The sequence below is a fragment of the Oncorhynchus masou genome, chromosome 20, assembly GCF_036934945.1.
Source record: "Oncorhynchus masou masou isolate Uvic2021 chromosome 20, UVic_Omas_1.1, whole genome shotgun sequence".
Lineage (NCBI taxonomy): Eukaryota > Metazoa > Chordata > Actinopteri > Salmoniformes > Salmonidae > Oncorhynchus > Oncorhynchus masou.
Window position 1 is genome coordinate 12,376,378 of NC_088231.1, and position 22,190 is coordinate 12,398,567.

The following is a 22,190-nucleotide window of genomic DNA, read 5'->3' on the forward strand; positions in this document are numbered from 1 at the left end:
CTGGACAGCAACTCGACAAGTAACATCTAATAAATGACAACAAATTGGATACATATTACAGGATCGTGCTGTAATATGTCAATGAGAGAGAGAGAGAGAGAGAGAGAGAGAGAGAGAGAGAGAGAGAGACCATGCAGTAATGATGTTCCACATCAGTGCTTGTCGAATTGAAGCTATAGCGTGGCTCTGCTGGAACATTTATAGGAGCGAGTGGAATAATTCGCTGTCAGTCACCCGTGCAGCGCGCGTCTGGGGCGGGCTCTCTCTGTGCCCCCGCTCTCCTCTGTGCCCCCGCTCTCCAAGACCACTGAGATGTCTGTGAATGTGTCAAGAATATGTACAGCTGCCGAGCGCTACCCCGCATTACTGGTGTTCCTACTTTAGAGTCGTATTTCAGAATTGACTATGCTCTCTTGTTGATGTCGTTGCTAGGTCGGTAAAAACCTGTCCAGTTATGAGTAGTGAAGTCGATTAGTAATATGTGGGATTCCGAAACTGTTATGCGTTTGCGTTTACCGTGCGCCACGAGCCTGCCGCGTGTTGGATTGTGTCGACATCAGTTGGAGCACTGTCCACGGTGCTGAAAGTCAAGAGTCTTACCCTAAGTGGCGAACAGAGGCAGCTGAGGCGTTCCCGGGTATATGTATATGCAACTCAAATCTTGAGATGACGCGGAAAAGGCTGCAATCTGTAGCTGTATGGGGATTCTTCGCGTGGGAAATAGCTGTGTTGCTAAGGTAAGGGAGTTCGGCAGCAGCCAACATTACGCGGCTTGATTTACTCACACTGATTGTTGTAGTTCCCGAACTGTTTGATTCATGTTAGGTGCTTTGATTGCGCCAATGACTTGAGTGGTTCGCAAATAGGCTATATGACCCTAAAACACTGGAAACGTTTAATGCGGAGTGGATTTTCCTCTCAAATTTGAGGATTAGGCTACAGGCACATAGATATAAGAATCACAACAAGTACAAAAGCCTCTAAGAGAGTCACCTATGCATGATGTCTTATCTCGACAAACACACGTGGTGATCCTTCCGCGAGGGATTTTGGCCATTGCCCAACAAATCAGTCAGAAACGGTACGATCATGATGCACGCGCCCTTTAGTATTCGTGAGAAGTGAATTACCTTTCTGTCTGAATTAAATGTAGACCCTGTAAACTGTCTGCGTATTTCTCAAATCCCCGTTTCCCAGGAATTCGATCGGCATGCTCAGTGTGCTGATCTGATCTTGACGAGGATTTCTCTTCTTACTCTCTCAGTAACAGGTTCCGTCATCGAGAAATCTCATGGAACAGATTTCTGGGCCGAGATCAAAGAAAAAGCCGCTTGAATTATCCAAAGAAATTGCATGCAATCCGAATGAGCAGAATTATCTCTAAATATGTAACACCTTAAATGATTGACAGTTAATTAACGATTAGACACAATGGCCTACTGTGAAAGTGAAGGTATTTGTAGATCAAGTTATAACATAAGCTTTTTCACATAGAAGCAATCTTTATAGTGCAATTATGGTCCCAGCCAACCTCTGTCGTTTGTCATGGAATACAACATGCTGGAGAGGCTGGTGTTTTGGATTTGGTCAAATATTAAGGCTTTAATAGTAAAGCTCTCTCTCTCTCACTCACTCACTCACTCACTCTCACTCACTCACTCACTCACTCACTCACTCACTCACTCACTCACTCACACATAAGCACATATGTCCAAGAAACATGATATGAAACATTGATAGATAACAAAACCTTTTTTTCATGTTGATACAACTCAAGCACATACCCAAATCCACTTACCATCTAGAGAGCAGGTTACACATGATCACCTACACATGTCTGATCCACATATGTTTGCTCAAGCCAAGTGCAGTGTTCAGATGTCCGTTTGGTTCATGTGTAACAAGTTTAATTGACATTATGTCAGGCTTGACAAACAGCTATGCTACAGAGCAAACCATCGGGCCCACTCATCTTTACAAAACACACGGCATGTTGCAATATCTTATTCGTTGTAAGCTGGCTGGACTCCCCTTTCAATAGCTACTCTCTCCCTCTAAGGATATCTCTAGCCCGCCCACTTCAATACTCTCTTCCCACTTCAATACTCTCTCCGGCTCTCATTCCTTCCCTGAGTCCTTCTCAACTAAGCACAGTACAACTCCACAGAGGTAATGCAATTGCTACAAAGTCTAATCCCACTCAAGCCGTGCATCACCCCCACCAACACAAGTCTTCTCATTCAAAGACCCAGTACATGCACCGTCGATCATCCTCCATTATTTAACGACGCAACGCATTATTCTCGTGTGATGTGTCTGTGATAGTAATGGTCCTCTGCTGGCATCCCCCTGTATTGAATTATTGATATCATGGCTGTGTCCCGAAACGCACCGTAAGCGGTCAAAAGTGGGACACTATTTAGGCTATCGGGTACCATTTGGGATACAGGCCATGCCTGTTGCCATGTCCCTGACTGGCACACACTGCAATGTGTATTGGTTTAGTGTCAGCTCAGAGTCCAAGGAGACTGGAGAGTTTTCTATAGGGTTTATCTATGGTCTGGGTCCCAGATGGCACCCTATTCTACTACATTGTGCACTACTTTTGGGCCCTGGTCAAAAGTAGTGCACTATGCAGGGAATGGAGTGCCATTTGGGACCCAGCCCATAGATAAACCCTATAGAATTCCGAGGATATATAGGTCAGATGCTTATTCTAGGTTGAGGGGTCTAGGCTTTAAACACTGTTCTCCCTCATCTTCAATACTCTGGGCATGCATGGCAGCAAGTCCATGTTTGAGGTTTGTCACTTCACTTGAATGGCGAAAGGGACTCTTTGCACACTGTGTAGGGCAAGCTGAGTACTTGCAAATTAAAGATTTATGGAAAAGTCTGTCTATGTTTTGCTGGCCAGATAGATCTTCATCAAGGGAGACATTTCACTTGGGTACCTAGCCTACTGTTTGCAAAGCTTGCACTGTGCCGGGCATTGTGGTCCGTGAAGGGGGCTAGCTTCCCTCTAGAGCAGACCCTTGTCCTGTACTATGGCAATGTGGAGCAACATGAGCAAACGGTCAGAAACCATTGAAGCGGCATCAGACAGGGTTGTAGAGTTGGTGGCAAGGGGCATGGTGAAGAGGGTAGGGTAAGCCCTGGTAGGCAACATACCAGGGCTGGGAGAGGAGAGAGAGGTGACCTGGCGGGCAGCACTGCCAGGAGAAGTAGTGGATTCCATTTTTAGCACTCAAATCAAGTTGTATTTGTCACATGCGCCGAATACAACAGGTACAACCCAATACAACCTTACTGTGAAATGCTTACTTACAAGAAAGGGATGTTTTTCCTGCTTCTCAAAGTTGAATGACCTCCATTTGGGCTTTTATAGGATCTGTTTTTTGAATCCATGTCATTGCTGGACTGCTTACAAAATGGCAGTCTGAGGGAGAGGATATTGCAGACAGACTGGAGTTTTGGGAGGGGGATTTTTGGAAAGCAGAGCTTTTAATATTTCACTGTAGATTTCATGCCTGGACTCATTCGTGTCCCCCTGCGGACGTTTAGGCAGGCAGTCACTATATTTTGGGGAGTAACTCATGTACACCAGGGTTTCCTTAACCTCTCCTGGAGTCAGCCGACTCCCAGCCCGTTCCATTATTCCATTTATTCCACAACTGGAACCTGATTCAACTAATCAAGGGCTACCAGTACTGAAGCACATCAAATAAGTATAGCTACATGGCTGTGTGTTCCCGAAGAGAGGTTTGGGGAACACTGATAAACACTAACTGATAGGCTTCTTCAGCCCAGCCTAGTGAGTCATTAACTTAGGACAAGGAGTCTAAATCACTGATAAACGCAAACAGCTAGACTTCTTCAGCCCAGCCTAGTGTGTCATTAACTTAGGACAAGGAGTCTAAATCACTGATAAACGCAAACAGCTAGACTTCTTCAGCCCAGCCTAGTGTGTCATTAACTTAGGACAAGGAGTCTAAATCAATCAGCCCAGCCTAGTGTGTCATTAACTGGATAAATCAATAAACGCAAACAGCTAGACTTCTTCAGCCCAGCCTAGTGAGTCATTAACTTAGGACAAGGAGTCTAAATCACTGATAAACGCAAACAGCTAGACTTCTTCAGCCCAGCCTCATGAGTCATTAACTTAGAACAAAGAGTCTTAATCTCCAAATCCTCTGTTGGACAATCTGACATGATTGTCACCAGAACCCATGTAGTGTGTGCATCTACTGTGTGTCCTTCCGCCCTCACTGGGACACACACATTCGTTTGTTTGTATCCTCCAATCCATCCCCCTGGGTTTAGTTTAACATGCTCTATTTTACGTGCACTGCTGTTCTGTACGTGCTTGCTCTGTGGGGATTACTAAATGATCTTTGAGGTAAACAGCGAGTGTTCCCACGCCCCACCGGGCATTACCGTGCCAACCAGTGGGCGACACACGCAGGCGGTCTACACCACGCAGAGAGAGCGAGCACACTGGAGGAAACCTATTTAAACTGTCATAAATAGTAATGATGATATGCTCGTTCATCCTAAACGATTTACAGTTCAACACCTGGTCATATTTATACATGTGTCCAATGCAGGAATCAGACATCATAGGGAGAGCACACTGGAGGGAGCCTGTTCAATCTGTAATCTGATAATATCATATAATATGGTTGTTTTGCAGATGTTTTTTTACGCAAAAGTGATTAACAGTTGAACATGTAATTATGTTTAGTGTCCCATGCAGGAAATCAAACCAAATACCAGCTATGGAATTGCAAACGAACACCATGCTCAGCCAAACATACTGAGGTCACTAAGAAGCACCTTCTTGACTGCTGTCACTCAACTTCATCTCTCTCCTTTTACTATTCAGCACAGACAGTTAAGGTCCTGTGTCGAGAGGGAGATGTGCTGCTGTTAGTGGTGGGGGTGTTTTGAGAGGTCAGGTTTCTGTAGTGCGGAACTCTCTCTCTCTCTCTCTCTGTCTCTCTCTCTCTCTCTCTCTCTGTCACAGAGCTTTGACCAATGGTAATATTGTACAGTAATGTGTTGTTGGCTGGAAGATACCTTTAACCATTTAACCCCTATTTGGTGTAAAATTCTAAGTGTAAATGTCAGAACAACCCTTGGGGACTCTGGAATTGGTGTCAATTATCTGGAATCTCTTTGGCTACGTTTACACAGGCAGCACAATTCTGGCCTTTTCTTCACTATCGCTGACCAGCTAGCAAGTGTCTTCGCTGATACTTTCAACCTCTCCCTGACCCAGTCTGTGATACCTGCATGTTTCAAGCAGACCACCATAGACCCTGTGCCCGAGAACGCCAAGGTAACCTGTCTAAATGACTACTGCCCCATAGGACCCACATCTGTAGCCGTGAAATGCTTTGAAAGGCTGGTCATGGCTCACATCAACACCATCATCCTGGACCCACTCCAATTCACATACCACCCCAACAGGTCCACAGATGATGCTCTCTCTATTGCACTCCATACTGCCCTTTCCCACCTTGACCAAATGAACCTATGTGAGAAGACTGTTCATTGACTACAGCTCACTGTTCAATCACTAAGATAAGGACCCTGGGACCGAACACCTCCCCCTGCAACTGGATCCTGGACTTCCTGACAGGCCGCCCCCAGGTGCTGAGAGTAGGCAAACGCCTCCGCCACGCTGACCCTCAACACGGGGGCCCGCCTAGCTCCCTGCCGTCTATCACCTCTATACCAGGCGGTGTCAGAAAGAGGCCCGAAAAATTGTCGAAGACTCCAGCCACCCAAGTCATAGACTGTTCTCTCTTCAACCACACTGCAAGTGGTACCGATGCACCAAGTCTGGAACCAACAGAACCCTGAACAGCTTCTACCCCCAAGCCATAAGACTGATAAATAGTTTAATAGTTAACCAAATAGCTACCTGGACTAACTTTTTTGACTCATCACATACACTGCTGCTACTGCTTATTATCTATCCTGTTGCCTCGTCACTTTACCCCTACCTAAATGTACATATCTATCTCAATTACCTCGTACCCTACACATCAACTTGGTACTGGTACCCCGTGTATATATAGCCAAGTTATTGTTACTCATTGTGGATTTATCCCTCGTGTTATTATTTGTTCTATTATGCTTGACATTTTTCTCGCTGCATTGTTAAGACGGGCCTGTAAGTAAGCATTTCACTGTTAGTCTATTAACCTATGTGAGATGTAACAAAATGTGACTTGATTTAATTTGGTGTTTTTGACCAATCCGATCAGGTACTGATGTGGAAAGATCTGAAGTGATTGGTCAAAAGACCATTAAGTGGAAAAAAACATCAGAATTGGTCTGTCTCTGTAAAAACAGCCTTAGTTCATTAGCCTCCATCCCAAATGACAACCTTTTCACTATAGTGACCTACTTTTGATCAGAGCCCTATGTCAAAAGTAGTTCACTATAAGAACGAATAGGGTGTCATTTGGGACATGGACTTTTTCCTCTAGTGTATTTACAGGCGCGTATCAATCCAATGTGGAAGAATACAAGATGTGACAATAAAGCTGGATGTTGTGATAGTGCTCACCACTTTTCCCCAAAACATAGATTGCCTTAGGATGGAAATTGGTTTTGAATGGTGTGCACTCGTGTGTGTCTGACTTGGTCATGTCTTCCAGAGCTTGCGGTCTCTCTGGCCCCTGCACTTTATTTGTTGTCATGAATGTGGCCACACTGGCTTGCTGACTCATATAACCCTGGTTGTGTCTTACACACACAAACACATACACACACTCACACACAGAGTGACTCAACCCTCTGTATCAGGGCGATTGAGTGAGTGGCCTGTGACGAGGTGCTGGACAGGCCTGACAGGGTCTTCAGTAAGCAATAAGGCATGAGAACCTGGGGATTATCATGTGATAACTCCCGAGGTGAAGCCCTTAGATGGGAGTTACAGCCCTTAGATGGGAGTTACAGCCCTTAGGAGGGGGTTACAGCCCTTAGATGGGAGTTACAGCCCTTAGATGGGAGTTACAGCCCTTAGATGGGAGTTAAAACCCTTAGATGGGAGTTACAGCCCTTAGATGGGAGTTACAGCCCTTAGATGGGAGTTACAGCCCTTAGATGGGAGTTACAGCCCTTAGGAGGGAGTTACAGCCCTTAGGAGGGAGTTACAGCCCTTAGATGGGAGTTACAGCCCTTAGATGGGAGTTACAGCCCTTAGATGGGAGTTACAGCCCTTAGATGGGAGTTACAGCCCTTAGGAGGGAGTTACAGCCCTTAGATGGGAGTTACAGCCCTTAGGAGGGAGTTACAGCCCTTAGATGGGAGTTACAGCCCTTAGGAGGGAGTTACAGCCCTTAGATGGGAGTTACAGCCCTTAGATGGGAGTTACAGCCCTTAGATGGGAGTTACAGCCCTTAGATGGGAGTTACAGCCCTTAGGAGGGAGTTACAGCCCTTAGATGGGAGTTACAGCCCTTAGATGGGAGTTACAGCCCTTAGGATGGGAGTTACAGCCCTTAGATGGGAGTGGCCCTTAGGAGTTACAGCCCTTAGATGGGAGTTACAGCCCAGCCCTTAGATGGGAGTTACAGCCCTTACAGCCCTTAGATGGGAGTTACAGCCCTTAGATGGGAGTTAGGAGTTACAGCCCTTAGATGGGAGTTACAGCCCTTAGGAGGGAGTTACAGCCCTTAGGAGGGAGTTACAGCTCTTAGATGGGAGTTAGTTAGGAGGGAGTTACAGCCCTTAGAGGGAGTTACAGGATGGGAGTTACAGCCCAGCCCTTAGGGAGGAGTTACAGCCCTTAGGAGGGAGTTTACAGCCCTTAGATAGGAGTTACATCCCTTATATGGGAGTTGTAGACCTTAGGAGGGAGTTACAGCTCTTAGATGGGAGGTACAGCCCTTAGGAGGGAGTTGCAGCCCTTAGGAGAGAGTTACAGCCCTTAGGAGGGAGTTACAGCCCTTAGATGGGAGTTACAGCCCTTAGGAGGGAGTTACAGCCCTTAGGAGGGAGTTACAGCCCTTAGGAGGGAGTTACAGCCCTTAGGAGGGAGTTACAGCCCTTAGATGGGAGTTACAGCCCTTAGATGGGAGTTACAGCCCTTAGATGGGAGTTATAGCCCTTAGATGGGAGTTACAGCCCTTAGGAGGGAGTTACAGCCCTTAGATGGGAGTTACAGCCCTTAGATTGGAGTTATAGCCCTTAGATGGGAGTTACAGCCGTTAGGAGGGAGTTACAGCCCTTAGATGGGAGTTACAGCCCTTAGGAGGGAGTTACAGCCCTTAGATGGGAGTTACAGCCCTTAGGAGGGAGTTACAGACCTTAGGAGGGAGTAACAGCTCTTAGATGGGAGTTACAGCCCTTAGGAGGGATTTACAGTCCTTGGAGGGAGTTACAGCCCTTAGGAGGGAGTTACAGCCCTTAGATGGGAGTTACAGCCCTTAGATTGGAGTTACAGCCCTTAGATGGGAGTTACAGCCCTTAGAAGGGAGTTACAGCCCTTAGGAGGGAGTTACAGCCCTTAGGAGGGAGTTACAGCCCTTAGGAGGGAGTTACAGCCCTTAGGAGGGAGTTACAGCCCTTAGGAGGGAGTTACAGCCCTTCGGAGGGAGTTACAGCCCTTCGGAGGGAGTTACAGACCTTAGGAGGGAGTTACAGCCCTTAGGAGGGAGTTACAGCCCTTAGGAGGGAGTTACAGCCCTTAGGAGGGAGTTACAGCCCTTAGGAGGGAGTTATCACACAATAATTCCTTGTTTTTTGGGCCTTATTGCTTTTATAAAATGAACAACATGTTTTCCGAAATGTGGTTATATTGAGTAAATTTGTAAATTAATCTTTCCTCCAAGCAAAAGTCAGTGGTTGGTTTTAGATTGTGAAGTTGTCAGCCAAATGGGCTGGTTGTTAATTCTATATATTCTATTTGCAGTGGGTAGCGATGCTAAACAAATCACTGGCATGCAGCTATAGAAGGGTTAGCTGACAACATCACTGATGCGTGTGCTTCAATGTGGCGGAAGGCCGTGTGTTGTTGTGATTCTGGATGGCCAGATAGCTAGCGACAATGACAAGAAGCTGCCATGTGTGGAGTTGTAGGTGGTTCGTTTTCAGCTAGTTTTATATTTTTCTTTGTTACCATGACTTCTTTTGAAGTGTTTTGACAGATGTCATGTCCATGCTAATATACCCAAAATTTGCTGGCTAGCTAACCAACAACTGTAATGATGTATTTGAGAACCGACAAGTGCTCATTGTGCAAATGTATTTATGTTTTCAATAAACATCGGAGACAAAATCTAGTTTACACGTTTCAAGTTTTAATGTCACAAGTACAGTGAAATGCCTTTATTTCAAGCTCCAGACCCAACAATGCAGTGATCAATATCAATGTAGCACTAAAAATAACAAGGGAGAACAAAAACAAGAAATAAGGACACAGAAAGTAAGAAGCTATATACATTTACAATATGCTGGGTCACAAGAGTGGTAGAGGTAGATACTGTAGGTATAAGGGTAAGGTGACTAGGCATCAGGATATATGAGTGTGTGTGTGTGTGTGTGTGTGTAGTCAGTATAAAGCCTGTTATGTGTGTGTTGGAATGTCAGTGAGTGTGTAGAGTCCTGTGCTTGTGCATATAGACAGTGCAAAAATGTAATAAACCAATCTAAGGCGAACCGTCTGTTTTGCCCCATAGTTGCGCTACGCGTCAGTTTTGTTGCTAAGCAACCATGTTATCTATGCATGCTAGCTGCTTCTCCTTTGCTAGCTAGCTAGCCCACTAAATCACACCAAGCAGCTGAAATGACAGCCAACTATGTGCACTTCCAATTCTTTGGATATATCCATTAATGATCCTGATAAATGAATTGGCGTGGATCGGAGAAGCTGTCAGCCTCCTCACGTTCATATGCATGGCACAGTGGAGATCACAAAAAAGGTCAGGCAGACAGCAAGGTTCAGACAAATCCCAACTATTGCAAACCAAATGCTAGCCTGGTAGCATGGTGAAATATTGTCTAGACACTTTTTTTCCACGGGTGATGAAGCTTATAAATTGACGGCTGAGGGAAAGTGGATGTGCATTGATCAATCTAATGGAACTGTTAACAGGCATTACCTGGATAATTTGGGGAATGTGGTGCTATAACTCCCTGCTATCAACCAATCGGCTTCCAGGATCCAAACAAACCGTTTAAAAATATGTCATAGCAGCTCACATGGTCACTGTGGAGGTCCAGGAGACACGCTCTGGAAGATAGATATCTGCCTGCTAGAACTTCCAACCATGTCCCAGGAGATACGCTCTGGAAGATAGATATCTGCCTGCTAGAACTACCAAACATGTCCCATGAGATAAGCTCTGGAAGATAGATATCTGCCTGCTAGAACTTCCAACCATGTCCCATGAGATAAGCTCTGGAAGATAGATATCTGCCTGCTAGAACTTCCAACCATGTCCCAGGAGATAAGCTCTGGAAGATAGATATCTGCCTGCTAGAACTTCCAACCATGTCCCAGGAGATAAGCTCTGGAAGATAGATATCTGCCTGCTAGAACTTCCAACCATGTCCCAGGAGATAAGCTCTGGAAGATAACTATCTGCCTGCTAGAACTACCAACACTCACAAAGCCTGATAGTGGCTCTTCTAAAGCACTGTTATAAAGGAGGTTTGAAGATGTGGTTATGATCTAAGCTCTGGTAGATATTCGCCTGCTGCCATAGAACTAACAACACTTTTAACACAGTCTGGCTGGTGTCCCAGTGGACGCTCTAATCTAAAGTACTTGTATGCAGCTGAATGGTTTTCTTTGAGATACATGTGACTGTGATGTAAGGTTCTGGATATGAGAGGGAAAAGAGCAACGGTCTGCTTGATGGCTCGTTTCACTGACTTGGCCTGTATTAACATTAGATGGTTTACAAGAGGCACTATGGATTTTTCCCTTGTTGCATATCTACACCAGCTAGCTACTGAACATCACCTTGAGCCTGCCTGTCTGAGTCAATTGGACATATCCCTCTTCCTACCTGAGCTTTAACTCTGAGATATACAGATAGCTAAGTAACTATACATCTGCATGGTACTTGATGTATGAGTGGATACGACAGTATAAACGTCTTCTCACCCCCCCCCCTACATAATGCTAGGGCCGATGTGAAACCACATCTGTGCCCTCTCTCTCTCCAGATAGGGCGACTCACTGGCTGCTCGCTGGAGCGGAATGTTCGGGGGTGCAGGGCAAGGGGCATGAGGCATGAGGCGGGCATCTACCCTACCCGCCTGGGCACAGATAACTGCTCATTTATTGTCTTGGTCTATTCCCTATATAGTACACTTATTTTGACCAGGGCCCAGCCATAGTTCCTCTGCTCCATTATACTGTAGCTATACTTCCAGGTGTGCTTGGGGACAATTCTATAACGTATTTTTATGTCTCGCGCTAACTCATAGTTTCTATGCTTCGGCAGCGGCTCTGCCATTCTAACTCTACTTGAATGTGTGCTTTGGGACAATTCCGTTATATGTTTTTCAGTGTCTGATGTGCCCTGCTCAGGGACATATCCATTATGTTTTACCATTGACTACATTAGCACATAGTAGCCGTACGCTTGACGCCGCTGGCTCTCTGACTCTCAGTAAGAACTCTCTCTGCGAAGGGAGAGAGGAGAATCTGGGGGTCTTAAATTCGATCCGCTCCCTTCCTCCCCCCTCCGTCGGCCTTGTGTCACTGGCTTGCATTTTAACAGACATATTAAGGAGGGGAAGTGTTGAGTTATTGATGATGTTTGCTGGACGCGTCGCTCGTTGCCCAAACGCTCTTTTCTTCTCTTTTCTCTCTCTTTCCCCCATCTCTCTGTATGGGCACTCTGTCCCCCCTTTCTCTCTGTCTCTCCCTTTCTCTGTCTTTTTTGCTGGGTTAAAATCTTCAGAGCTGCCTCTGGAAATCAGAGCCAAAGCAGAAGCAGCTAGCTGGCCTAGTAAGCTGCTTAAAACTCTGTTTATTTAAGTTATCTCAGAGCTATGGAGGATCTGGAGCAGAAACATTCAGGCCTGATTTCACTGTATGGCAGCACTAGCTAACTAATGCTAATGCTATGCACGCACACACGCACGCACGCACGCACGCACACATATATGCATTCGGAAAGTATTCAGACCACTTGACTTTTCCACTTTTTGTTACTTTCCAGCCTTATTCTAAAATGGGGGGGGGGGATAATCGATCGACACGCAATACCCCATAATGACAAAGCAAGAAAAGTTTTTTGATTATTAAAAAAATAAGAATAAAAACAGAAATACCTTATTTACGTAATTATTCATACCCTTTTCTATGAGACTCAAAATTGAGCTCAGGTGCATCCTGTTTCCATTGATCATCCTTGAGATGTTTCTACGACTTGATTGGAGACCACCTGTGGTCAATTCAATTGATTGGACATGATTAGGAAAGGCACACACCTGTCTATATAAGGTCCCACAGTTGACAGTGCATGTCACAGCAAAAACCAAGCCATGAGGTCAAAATAATTGTCCGTAGAGCTCCGAGACAGGATTGTTTTGAGACTCAGACCTGGGGAAGTGTACCAAAAAATGTCTGCAGCATTGAAGGTCCCCAAGAGACCAGAAAATAGCTGTGGAGTGAAGCTCCCCATCCAACCTGACAGAGGTAGAGAGGATCTGCAGAGAAGAATGGGAGAAACTCCCCAAATACTGGTGTGCCAAGCTTGTAGCATCATACCCAAGAAGGCTGTAATCACTGCCAAAGGTGCTTCAACAAAGTACTGAGTAAAGGGTCTGAATACTTATGTAAATATGATATTTCAGTTTCTAAAAACCTGTTTTTGGTTTGTCATTATTCCATTTTTCAGAATAAGGCTGTAAAACCTAACAAAATATGAAAAAAGTCAAGGGATCTGAATACTTTTCAGAATGCTGTGTGTGTGTGTGTGTGTGTGTGTGTGTGTGTGTGTGTGTGTGTGTGTGTGTGTGTGTGTGTGTGTGTGTGTGTGTGTGTGTGTGTGTGTGTGTGTGTGTGTGTATCTGAAATTGTAATGATGCAAAACTCCACCTTTTCTTCTAGAATTATGATGAAACACTCTTTTCATGCAATAAACATTATGTTCTTAAGATAATAGGATGCATGATGGTTTTGATATAGAGGTTAATAATGCCTTAGCTCACTTAAACCCAACTCACCCGTGTAGAATGTGGAGACAAATATAGGAACAATGTTAATATTAAGTCGAAGAAAGCCCCTCTTTTGACAGAGGATATGTTTTTGTGTTGACAGTGATTCAACCCCTCTGTGTTCTGTAGATAACCAAGTGGTAGAGTGAATAGCCCAGTGTTCAGTGGCCTACTGAGTTGACTGAGTGAGCACATCAAGAGTGAGTCAGGGTCAGGCATGGCTGCACTGAACACACACACACACACACACACACACACATACACACATACATACATACATACATACATACATACATACTGTCACGTTCTGACCTTTATTTCCTTTGTTTTGTCATTATTTAATATGGTCAGGGCGTGAGTTGGGGTGGGCAGTCTGTTTGTTTTTCTATGATTTGGGGATTTCTATGTTTCGGCCTAGTATGTTTCTCAATCAGAGGCAGGTGTCATTAGTTGTCTCTGATTGAGAATCATACTTAGGTAGCCTGAGTTTCACTGTTTGTTTGTGGGTGTTTTGTTTCCGTGTCTGTGTTTTTCACCACACGGTACTGTTTTGGTTTTCGTTCGTTTTCACATTTATTGTTTTTGTATTCAGTTGTGTTCATGTTAAGTATTTCTTATTAAAAGAACCATGGACACTTACCACGCCGCATTTTGGTCCTCCGATCCTTCTCTCCTCTCCTCTTCAGACGAAGAGGAGGAAAGCCCTAACATAAACATCCACCAACCAAGGACCAAGCGGCGTCAGCAGGAGCAGCGCAAGGAGGAATGGACATGGGAGGACGAGTTGGACGGTAAAGGACCCTGGGCACAGCCAGGAGAATATCGCCGCCCCAAAGAAGAGCTGGAGGCGGTAAAGGCGGAAAGGCGCTGGTATGAGGAGGCAGCACAGCGGCGCGGATGGAAGCCCGAGAGTCAGCCCCAAAAATATATTGGGGGGTGGAACAGGAAGTGTGGTGAAGCCAGGTAGGAGACCTGCGGCAACTTTCTGGGCAAGAGAGACCGGGCAGGCACCGTGTTATGCTGTGGAGCGCACGGTGTCCCCAGTGCGGGTGCATAGCCCGGTGCGGTACATACCAGCTCCTTGCATCGGCCGGGCGAGAGTGAGCATCGAGCCAGGTGCCATGAAGCAGGCTCTACGCATCTGGTCTCCAGTGCATCTCCTTGGGCCGGCGTACATGGCACCAGCCTTACGCATGGTGTCCCCGGTTCGCCAGCACAGCCCAGTGTGGGCTATTCCACCTTGCCGCACTGGTAGGGCGACCGGGAGCATTCAACCAGGTGAAGTTGGAAAGGCTCAGTGCTCAAGAGCTCCAGTGCGCCTGCACGGTCCGGTCTATCCAGTACCACCTCCACGCACCAGCCCTACGGTGGCAGCCCCCCGCACCAGGCTGTCTCTCCGTCTCAACCCTACAGGTGCTCCCACCTGTCCGGCGCTGCCAGAGCTTCCTCCCCTCAGTCCAGAGGCGCCAGAGCTCCTCCGTCCAGTGCTGCCAGAGCCTTCCTCCTCTCCAGCGCTGCCGGGGTGTCTCCAGTATGCCCAGCGCCCTCTGAGCTGGCCCTCTGCCCAGCGCCGCCTGAGCTGCCCGTCTGTCCAGAGCTGCTAGAGTCTCCCGTCTGTCCAGAGCTGCTAGAGTCTCCCGTCTGTCCAGAGCTGCTAGAGTCTCCCGTCTGTCCAGAGCTGCTAGAGACTTCCGTCTGTCCAGAGCCGCCAGAGCCGACAGTCAGCATGGAGCCGCCAGAGCCGACAGTCAGCATGGAGCCGCCAGAGCCGACAGTCAGCATGGAGCCGCCAGAGCCGCCAGTCAGCATGGAGCCGCCAGAGCCGCCAGTCAGCCAAGATCTGCCAGAGCCGCCATTCAGCCAGGATCTGCCAGAGCCGCCATTCAGCCAGGATCTGCCAGAGCCGCCAGTCAGCCAGGATCTGCCAGAGCCTCCAGTCAGCCAGGATCTGGCAGAGTCGTCAACCAGTCCGGAGCTAACCCTCAGTCCGGAGCTGCCCCTCAGTCCGGAGCTGCCCCTCAGTCCCGAGATGCCCCTCAGTCCTGAGCTGCCCCTCAGTCCAGTGGGGTCATTTAGAAGGGTCGCTGTGTTTAGGAGGCCACGGAGGCGGACAATGAGGCGGAGAAAGACTGTGTTGAAGTGGGGTCCACGTCCCACGCCAGAGCCGCCACCACGGACAGGCACCCACCCAGACCCTCCCCTATAGGTTAAGGTTTTGCGGCCGGAGTCCGCACCTTTGTGGAGGGGGGTACTGTCATGTTCTGACCTTTATTTCCTTTGTTTTGTCATTATTTAGTATGGTCAGGGCGTGAGTTGGGGTGGGCAGTCTATGTTTGTTTTTCTATGATTTGGGGATTTCTATGTTTCGGCCAGTATGGTTCTCAATCAGTGGCAGGTGTCATTAGTTGTCTCTGATTGAGAATCATACTTAGGTAGCCTGGGTTTCACTGTTTGTTTGTGGGTGTTTGTTTCCGTGTCTGTTTTTTTCACCACACTGTACTGTTTTGGTTTTCGTTCGTTTTCACGTTTATTGTTTTTGTATTCAGTTGTGTTCATGTTAAGTATTTCTTATTAAAAGAACCATGGACACTTACCACGCCGCATATTGGTCCTCCGATCCTTCTCGCCTCTCCTCTTCAGACGAAGAGGAGGAAAGCCCTTACACATACATTTTACATTTACATTTACGTCATTTAGCAGACGCTCTTATCCAGAGCGACTTACAAATTGGTGAATTCACCTTCTGACATCCAGTGGAACAGCCACTTTACAATAGTGCATCTAAATCATTAAGGGGGAGGGGGGGGAGAAGGATTACATCCATCCTAGGTATTCCTTGAAGAGGTGGGGTTTCAGGTGTCAGGAAGGTGGTGATTGACTCCGCTGTCCTGGCTTCGTGAGGGAGTTTGTTCCACATTGGGGGGCCAGAGCAGCAAACAGTTTTGACTGGGCTGAGCGGGAACTGTACTTCCTCAGTGGTAGGGAGGCGAGCAGGCCAGAGGTGGATGAACGCAGTGCCCTTGCAGGGCCTGATCAGAGCCTGGAGGTACTGTGGTGCAGTTACAGCTCCGTAGGCAAGCACCATGGTCTTGTAGCGGATGAAGCCTCAACTGGAAGCCAGTGGAGAGAGCGGAGAGCGGGGTGACAATTGGGAAGGTTGAACACCAGACGGGCTGCGGCGTTCTGGATGAGTTGTAGGGGTTTAATGGCACCAGGGAGCCCAGCCAACAGCATTGCAGTAATCCAGACGGGAGATGACAAGTGCCTGGAGAGGACCTGCGCCAGCTTCCTGTGTGAGGCAGGGTGCTCATGGGATGAGCTCCATGAACCTACAGGAACGGGCCACCGCCATGATGTTGGTTGAGAACCAGGGCTGTTGTCCAGGATCACGCCAAGGTTCTTAGCGCTCTGGGAGGAGGACACAATGGGTTGTCAACCGTGATGGCGAGATCATGGAACGGGCAGTCCTTCCCCGGGAGGAAGAGCAGGCCTGTCTTGCCGAGGTTCAGCTTGAGGTGGTGATCCGTCATCCACACTGATATGTCTGCCAGACATGCAGAGATGCGACGCCACCTGGTCATCAGAAGGGGGAAAGGAGAAGATTAATTGTGTGTCGTCTATAGCAATGATAGGAGAGACCATGTCCATGACAGAGCCAAGTGACTTGGTGTAGAATAGGAGAGGGCCTAGAACAGAGCCCTGGGGGACACCAGTGGTGAGGGCCAGGAGACAGATTCTCGCCACGCCACCTGGTAGGAGCGACCTGTCAGGTAGGACGTCCAAGCGTGGGCCGCGCCGGAGATGCCCAACTCGGAGAGGGTGGAGAGGAGGATCTGATGGTTCACAGTATCTGTAGATAATGAAGTGAAGGCAGCCGATAGGTCTAGAAGGATGAGAGCAGAGGAGAGAGAGTTAGCTTTATCAGTGCGGAGCGCCTCCGTGATACAGAGAAGAGCAGTCTCAGTTGAATGACTAGTCTTGAAACCTGACTGATTTGGATCAAGAAGGTCATTCTGAGAGAGATAGCGGGAGAGCTGGCCAAGGACGGCACGTTCAAGAGTTTTAGAGAGAAAAGAAAGAAGGGATACTGGTCTGTAGTTGTTGACATCGGAGGGATCGAGTGTTTGTTTTTTCAGAAGGGGTGCAACTTAGTCTCTTGAAGACGGAAGGGACGTAGTTGGCCAGGGATGAGTTGATGAGCGATGAGGTAAGGGAGAAGGTCTCCGGAAATGGTCTGGAGAAGAGAGGAGGGGTCATAGGGTCAAGCGGGCAGGTCGTTGGGACAATATGAGATTTCATCTGGAGAGAGAGGGGAGAAAGAGGTCAGAGCACAGGGTAGGGCAGTGTGTGAGCAGAACCAGCTGTGTCGTTTGACTTAGCAAACGAGGATCGGATGTCGTCGACCTTCTTTTCAAAATGGTTGACGGCGGAGGTCATCTGCAGAGAGGGAGGAGGGGGTTAAGGATTCAGGAGGGAGGAGAAGGTGGCAAAGAGCTTCCTAGGGTTAGAGGCAGATGCTTGGAATTTAGAGTGGTAGAAAGTGGCTTTAGGAGAGACAGAGGAGGAAAATGTAGAGAGGAGGAAGTGAAAGGATGCCAGGTCCAACCAGGGAGGCGAGCTCCTCCATTTCCGCTCGGCTGCCCGGAGCTCTGTTCTGTGAGCTCGCAATGAGTCGTCGAGACGGAGCGGGAGGGGAGGACCGAGCCGGCCTGGAGGATAGGGGACATAGAGAGTCAAAGGATGCAGAAAGGGAAGAGAGGAGGGTTGAGGAGGCAGAATCAGGAGATAGGTTGGAGAAGGTATGAGCAGAGGGATGAGATGATAGGATGGAAGAGGAGAGAGTTCTCCAGCGGGGGAGAGAGACCGAAGGTTGGGACGGCGCGATACCATCCGAGTAGGGGCAGTGTGGGAAGTGTTGGATGAGAGCGAGAGGGAAAAGGATACAAGGTAGTGGTCGGAGACTTGGAGGGGAGTTGCAATGAGGTTAGTGGAAGAACAGCATCTGGTAAAGATGAGGTCAGTGCGTATTGCCTGCCTTGAGAGTAGGGGGGAAGGTGAGAGGGTGAGGTCAAAAGAGGAGAGGAGTGGAAAGAAGGAGGCAGAGAGGAATGAGTCAAAGGTAGACGTGGGGAGGTTGACCCCAGGACTGTGAGAGGTGAGCCGTCCTCAGGAAAGGAGCTTATCAAGGCATCAAGCTCATTGTGAACTCTCCGAGGGAACCTGGAGGGCGATAAATGATAAGGATGTTAAGCTTGAAAGGGCTGGTAACTGTGACAGCATGGAATTCAAAGGAGGCGATAGACAGATGGGTAAGGGGAGAGAGAGAGAATGACCACTTGGGAGAGATGAGGATCCCGGTCCACCACCCCACTGACCAGAAGCTCTCGGGTGTGCGAGAACACGTGGGCGGACGAAGGCTGTCATTAGCAGTGTTATCTGTGGTGATCCATGTTTCCGTCGTGCCAAGAAGTTGAGGGACTGAGTCCATAGGCGAGATGAACTCTGCCTTGTTGGCCGCAGATCCCCAGTTCCAGAGGCTTGGGGTCGTGCCGCTGGGAGCACCAGTTAGGGTGGCCGCGGCCAGCGCGCCTGGAGCGTTTGTATGGTCTGTCCAGAGAGGAGAGAACAGGGATAGATCACTAGTTGACAGGCTACAGAAGAGGCTACGCTAATGCAAAGGAGATTGGAATGACAAGTGGACTACACGTCTCGAATGTTCAGAAAGTTAAGCTTACGTAGCAAGAATCTTATTGACTAAAATGATTGAAATGATTCAGTACTGCTGGAGTAGGCTAGCTGGTAGTGGCTGCGATGTTGACACTACACTAATCATGTCGTTCCGTCGAGTGTAATAGTTTCTACAGTGCTGCTATTCTGGGGCTAGCTGGCTAGCTAGCAGGTTGATTGCAGACGTTACCTTAAAAGAACGACAATAGCTGGAGCTAACCTAGAAAATCGCTCTAGGCTGCACAATTGTCTTAGATACAAAGACGGCTATGTTGGCTACGATCAAACAAATCAAACCGTTGTACTGTAAGTTTCTACAGTGCTGCTATTCGGGGCCAGCTGGCTAGCACGTTAAAAGAACGACAATACTGGCCAGCTAACCTAGAAAATCGGACTACACAATTGTCTTAGATACAAAGTTTGTGGAGCTGGCTATTGTTCAAACCGTTGTACTTAATGAAGTTTGTGATACTACCTGTGGAGCGGCGGAATGTTGACCGGGTAGTTGAAGTTCAATTTTGGTAGAGGTTGGCTATGTTGACTAGCTAGCAGCATCTCCTACGTTAAGGACGACAAATAGCCAACCTCGGTAAATTAAGATAATCACTCTAAGTCTACACACTCTAAACTACACAATTATCTTGGATACGAAGACAGCGAAGACAACTATGTAGCTTGACACTACGCTTTTCAGTTGAGTGTAATAGTTTCTTTCTACAGTGCTGGTGGACAGTGGATGTTAGCTAGCTGCTTAGCTTATGCTGGGCAGATACAGGACGTTCATGATAATATGCAATTATCTTTGATACAAGGACACTATGTAGCTAGCTAAGAAGAAATTGCTAAGATTAGACAAATCAAAATCGTACTATAATGAAATGTAATGAAAAGTTATACTACCTACATACCGAAGTGTAGATACATACTCCAACCCAACCGGAAGTGCCCGATACCTATTGTCCTACATACATACATACATACATACATACATACATACATACATACATACATACATACATACACTGGTACATACATACACACATACACACTGGGCTTTGTCATATGGCACACTGCCAAAACATTCCCAAGCAGACCTTTATTTCACCCTTTAGCTTTTAGAAATCGAGTGAACTGGACACTGAAGCAGTTATCCTGACAGCTTGTTATATGAATCCTACAAAGATACTAGAAAACAATGGAAACTAACCCAACCTGGGTAGTTTTTATTTTCTACTTACTTCCATACAACTGCATGACCTGAGGAGGTAGGGTCAGTGAGCGACTGAGCAAGCAAGCGAAAGGGCCAGACGGTTAGCCCAAAATAATCATGTCGTGCCACTCCGCAGGCATCTCTTTACCCATGGCTGTGCCTGTGACTCTGCCATTTGAGCGAATCCCAAACAGCTGGGCTGCAGCCTGTCGCGTTCTCTTGTGAGGCAGGCCAGTCCGGTGTCACCCCCGTTGAGTTGTCATCCCCTTCGTCCGTAACCCTCCGTGACACGCAGGGGTGACACAGGGGGCAAGGGGGAATGATGCAAGGTCAATAGGTCATCGGGCACCGCTGGCCATGCTGACATGTTGCCTGAGGGGTTGGAGGGTCGGCCCAGTGTCAGCCTAGTGTCGACTCAGCGTGTGTCTCCGTCTTATTGTATGTGTGTCTTTGTGTGTGTGTGTGTGTGACAGGCATGACCCTCATTGTAATGTCCTTGTGGGAACAAGAGTACAAATGACACTCCGGAGAGGAGAACACGTCGCAGAAGATGAGAAATGCCAGCGAAGGCCCGCTGTTTTGTCACTAGTCATTGTAATCAGACAAGGGAGAGGCCTGGCTGGAGCTCAGGGAAAGAGAAAGCAGTATTTTACCACCACAATACGACGTCAAATACTATTTGTCTCTCAGACTGGATATCTCTTTGGCCTGTTGAATGATATGATATAAGAATTCTTAGATATATAGAAACAATTATCACATAATCCCAAATATTTTCCCCACCATAATATGCATTATACCCTGCTGGAGCAGATCTGAAGGGTTTCTTCTTCGGTGGTTGAGGCGGCAGGCAAAACTGGTGTTATATCGTAAAGGTGAATCACGCTGTGCATTTGACAGGCACTGAAAACAAGGCGGATAAATCCCAAGAGGAGTTTAGTGTGAGCCTGCTTCATATGCAGGCGGATGAGAAGGAAGCAAGGATCTGGAGGGAGGCTTTAAATATACCTGGTAACAATTAGACTTCACAAGGAATCATTTTTTTGACTATGTATCACTTAGGCTAGAGAGACTAGAGCATCGCTATGGCAATAAGACTCGGGGGTGGTTTGTATTCTTGTGGCTTTATGTTTATTAAAGAAATTCATCAATAGCCGTGAGTCATTTCTGAGACAAATTGCTCATCATGTGGGTTGACTGAAAATAAATAAACTCACTGAGAGAGTTCTCCATGCACAAATTAAGTTTACTCAAGTCATTATTGTGAGTTTTTGTCAACATAAATGCTGCAGTTGTTGCTCTTTGGGGTCCTCGAGCTACGCAGTGATTTATTTTACGTTTCAATATGAACTTAATGTTACTGTAGAGACTAGTAGGAATGAAATATAACAACTTATTCGCAACTTAGTTGGTTTGTGATAGATATATTTTTGTAATGATTCCTTGAAAATACACCATGCAAATCATTTGGTATAAGCTACACAAAAAGTCATGCTAGCCCTAATACTGTACATGTATTGTAACTACACTATTATAAGTCATCATAGTCTAGCACTTGTTGTCATGCGCTCAAATCCCCTCAAAAGCACACAGCTGAAGTCAATTCCCCCCTCTAGGGTGTGAACAAAGACCCCGTACTGGAGGAATCTTTCTTCAACAAGTCGGATGGCACGGATTTACACCAGACACCCGACAAGGCCCACATCCCCATCATTCGCAGGAGGAAAAGACGGAGGTATCGTGGACGACGGTCTGGGTGCCTTGTAAGGATCCATTGCAGAGAGGGTAATCTACCATTACCATCGGTCCAATTAGCCAACTTACAATCAATCGATAATAAAATAGACAAACTACAAGCACGTATATCATATCAATGGGACATTAAAAATATATTGTGTTTCACGGAGTCGTGGCTGAATGACGACATGATTAACATACAGCTGCCGGGTTTTAAGCTTATTCGGGCAGGATAGAAGAGCGGAGTAACAAAACTCTCCGTCGTCTGAGGAGGAGTAGGAAGGATCGGACCAATATGCAGCATGGTAAGTGTCCATGTTAATTTA

General features: G+C 47.1%; 1 protein-coding gene across 1 annotated transcript in view; it reads left to right on the plus strand.

The window, feature by feature from the left end:
• The first annotated feature begins 559 nt into the window (after positions 1–559).
• The window catches only part of LOC135506529 (glycine receptor subunit alpha-3-like), a 102,620-nt gene continuing 80,989 nt past the window's right edge, over positions 560–22,190 (plus strand). Inside the window, exon 1 of the mRNA XM_064925888.1 lies at positions 560–737. Within this exon, the coding sequence (XP_064781960.1) occupies positions 667–737 (71 nt within the window). The 5' untranslated portion in view covers positions 560–666. The remainder of the gene's footprint in view (positions 738–22,190) is intronic.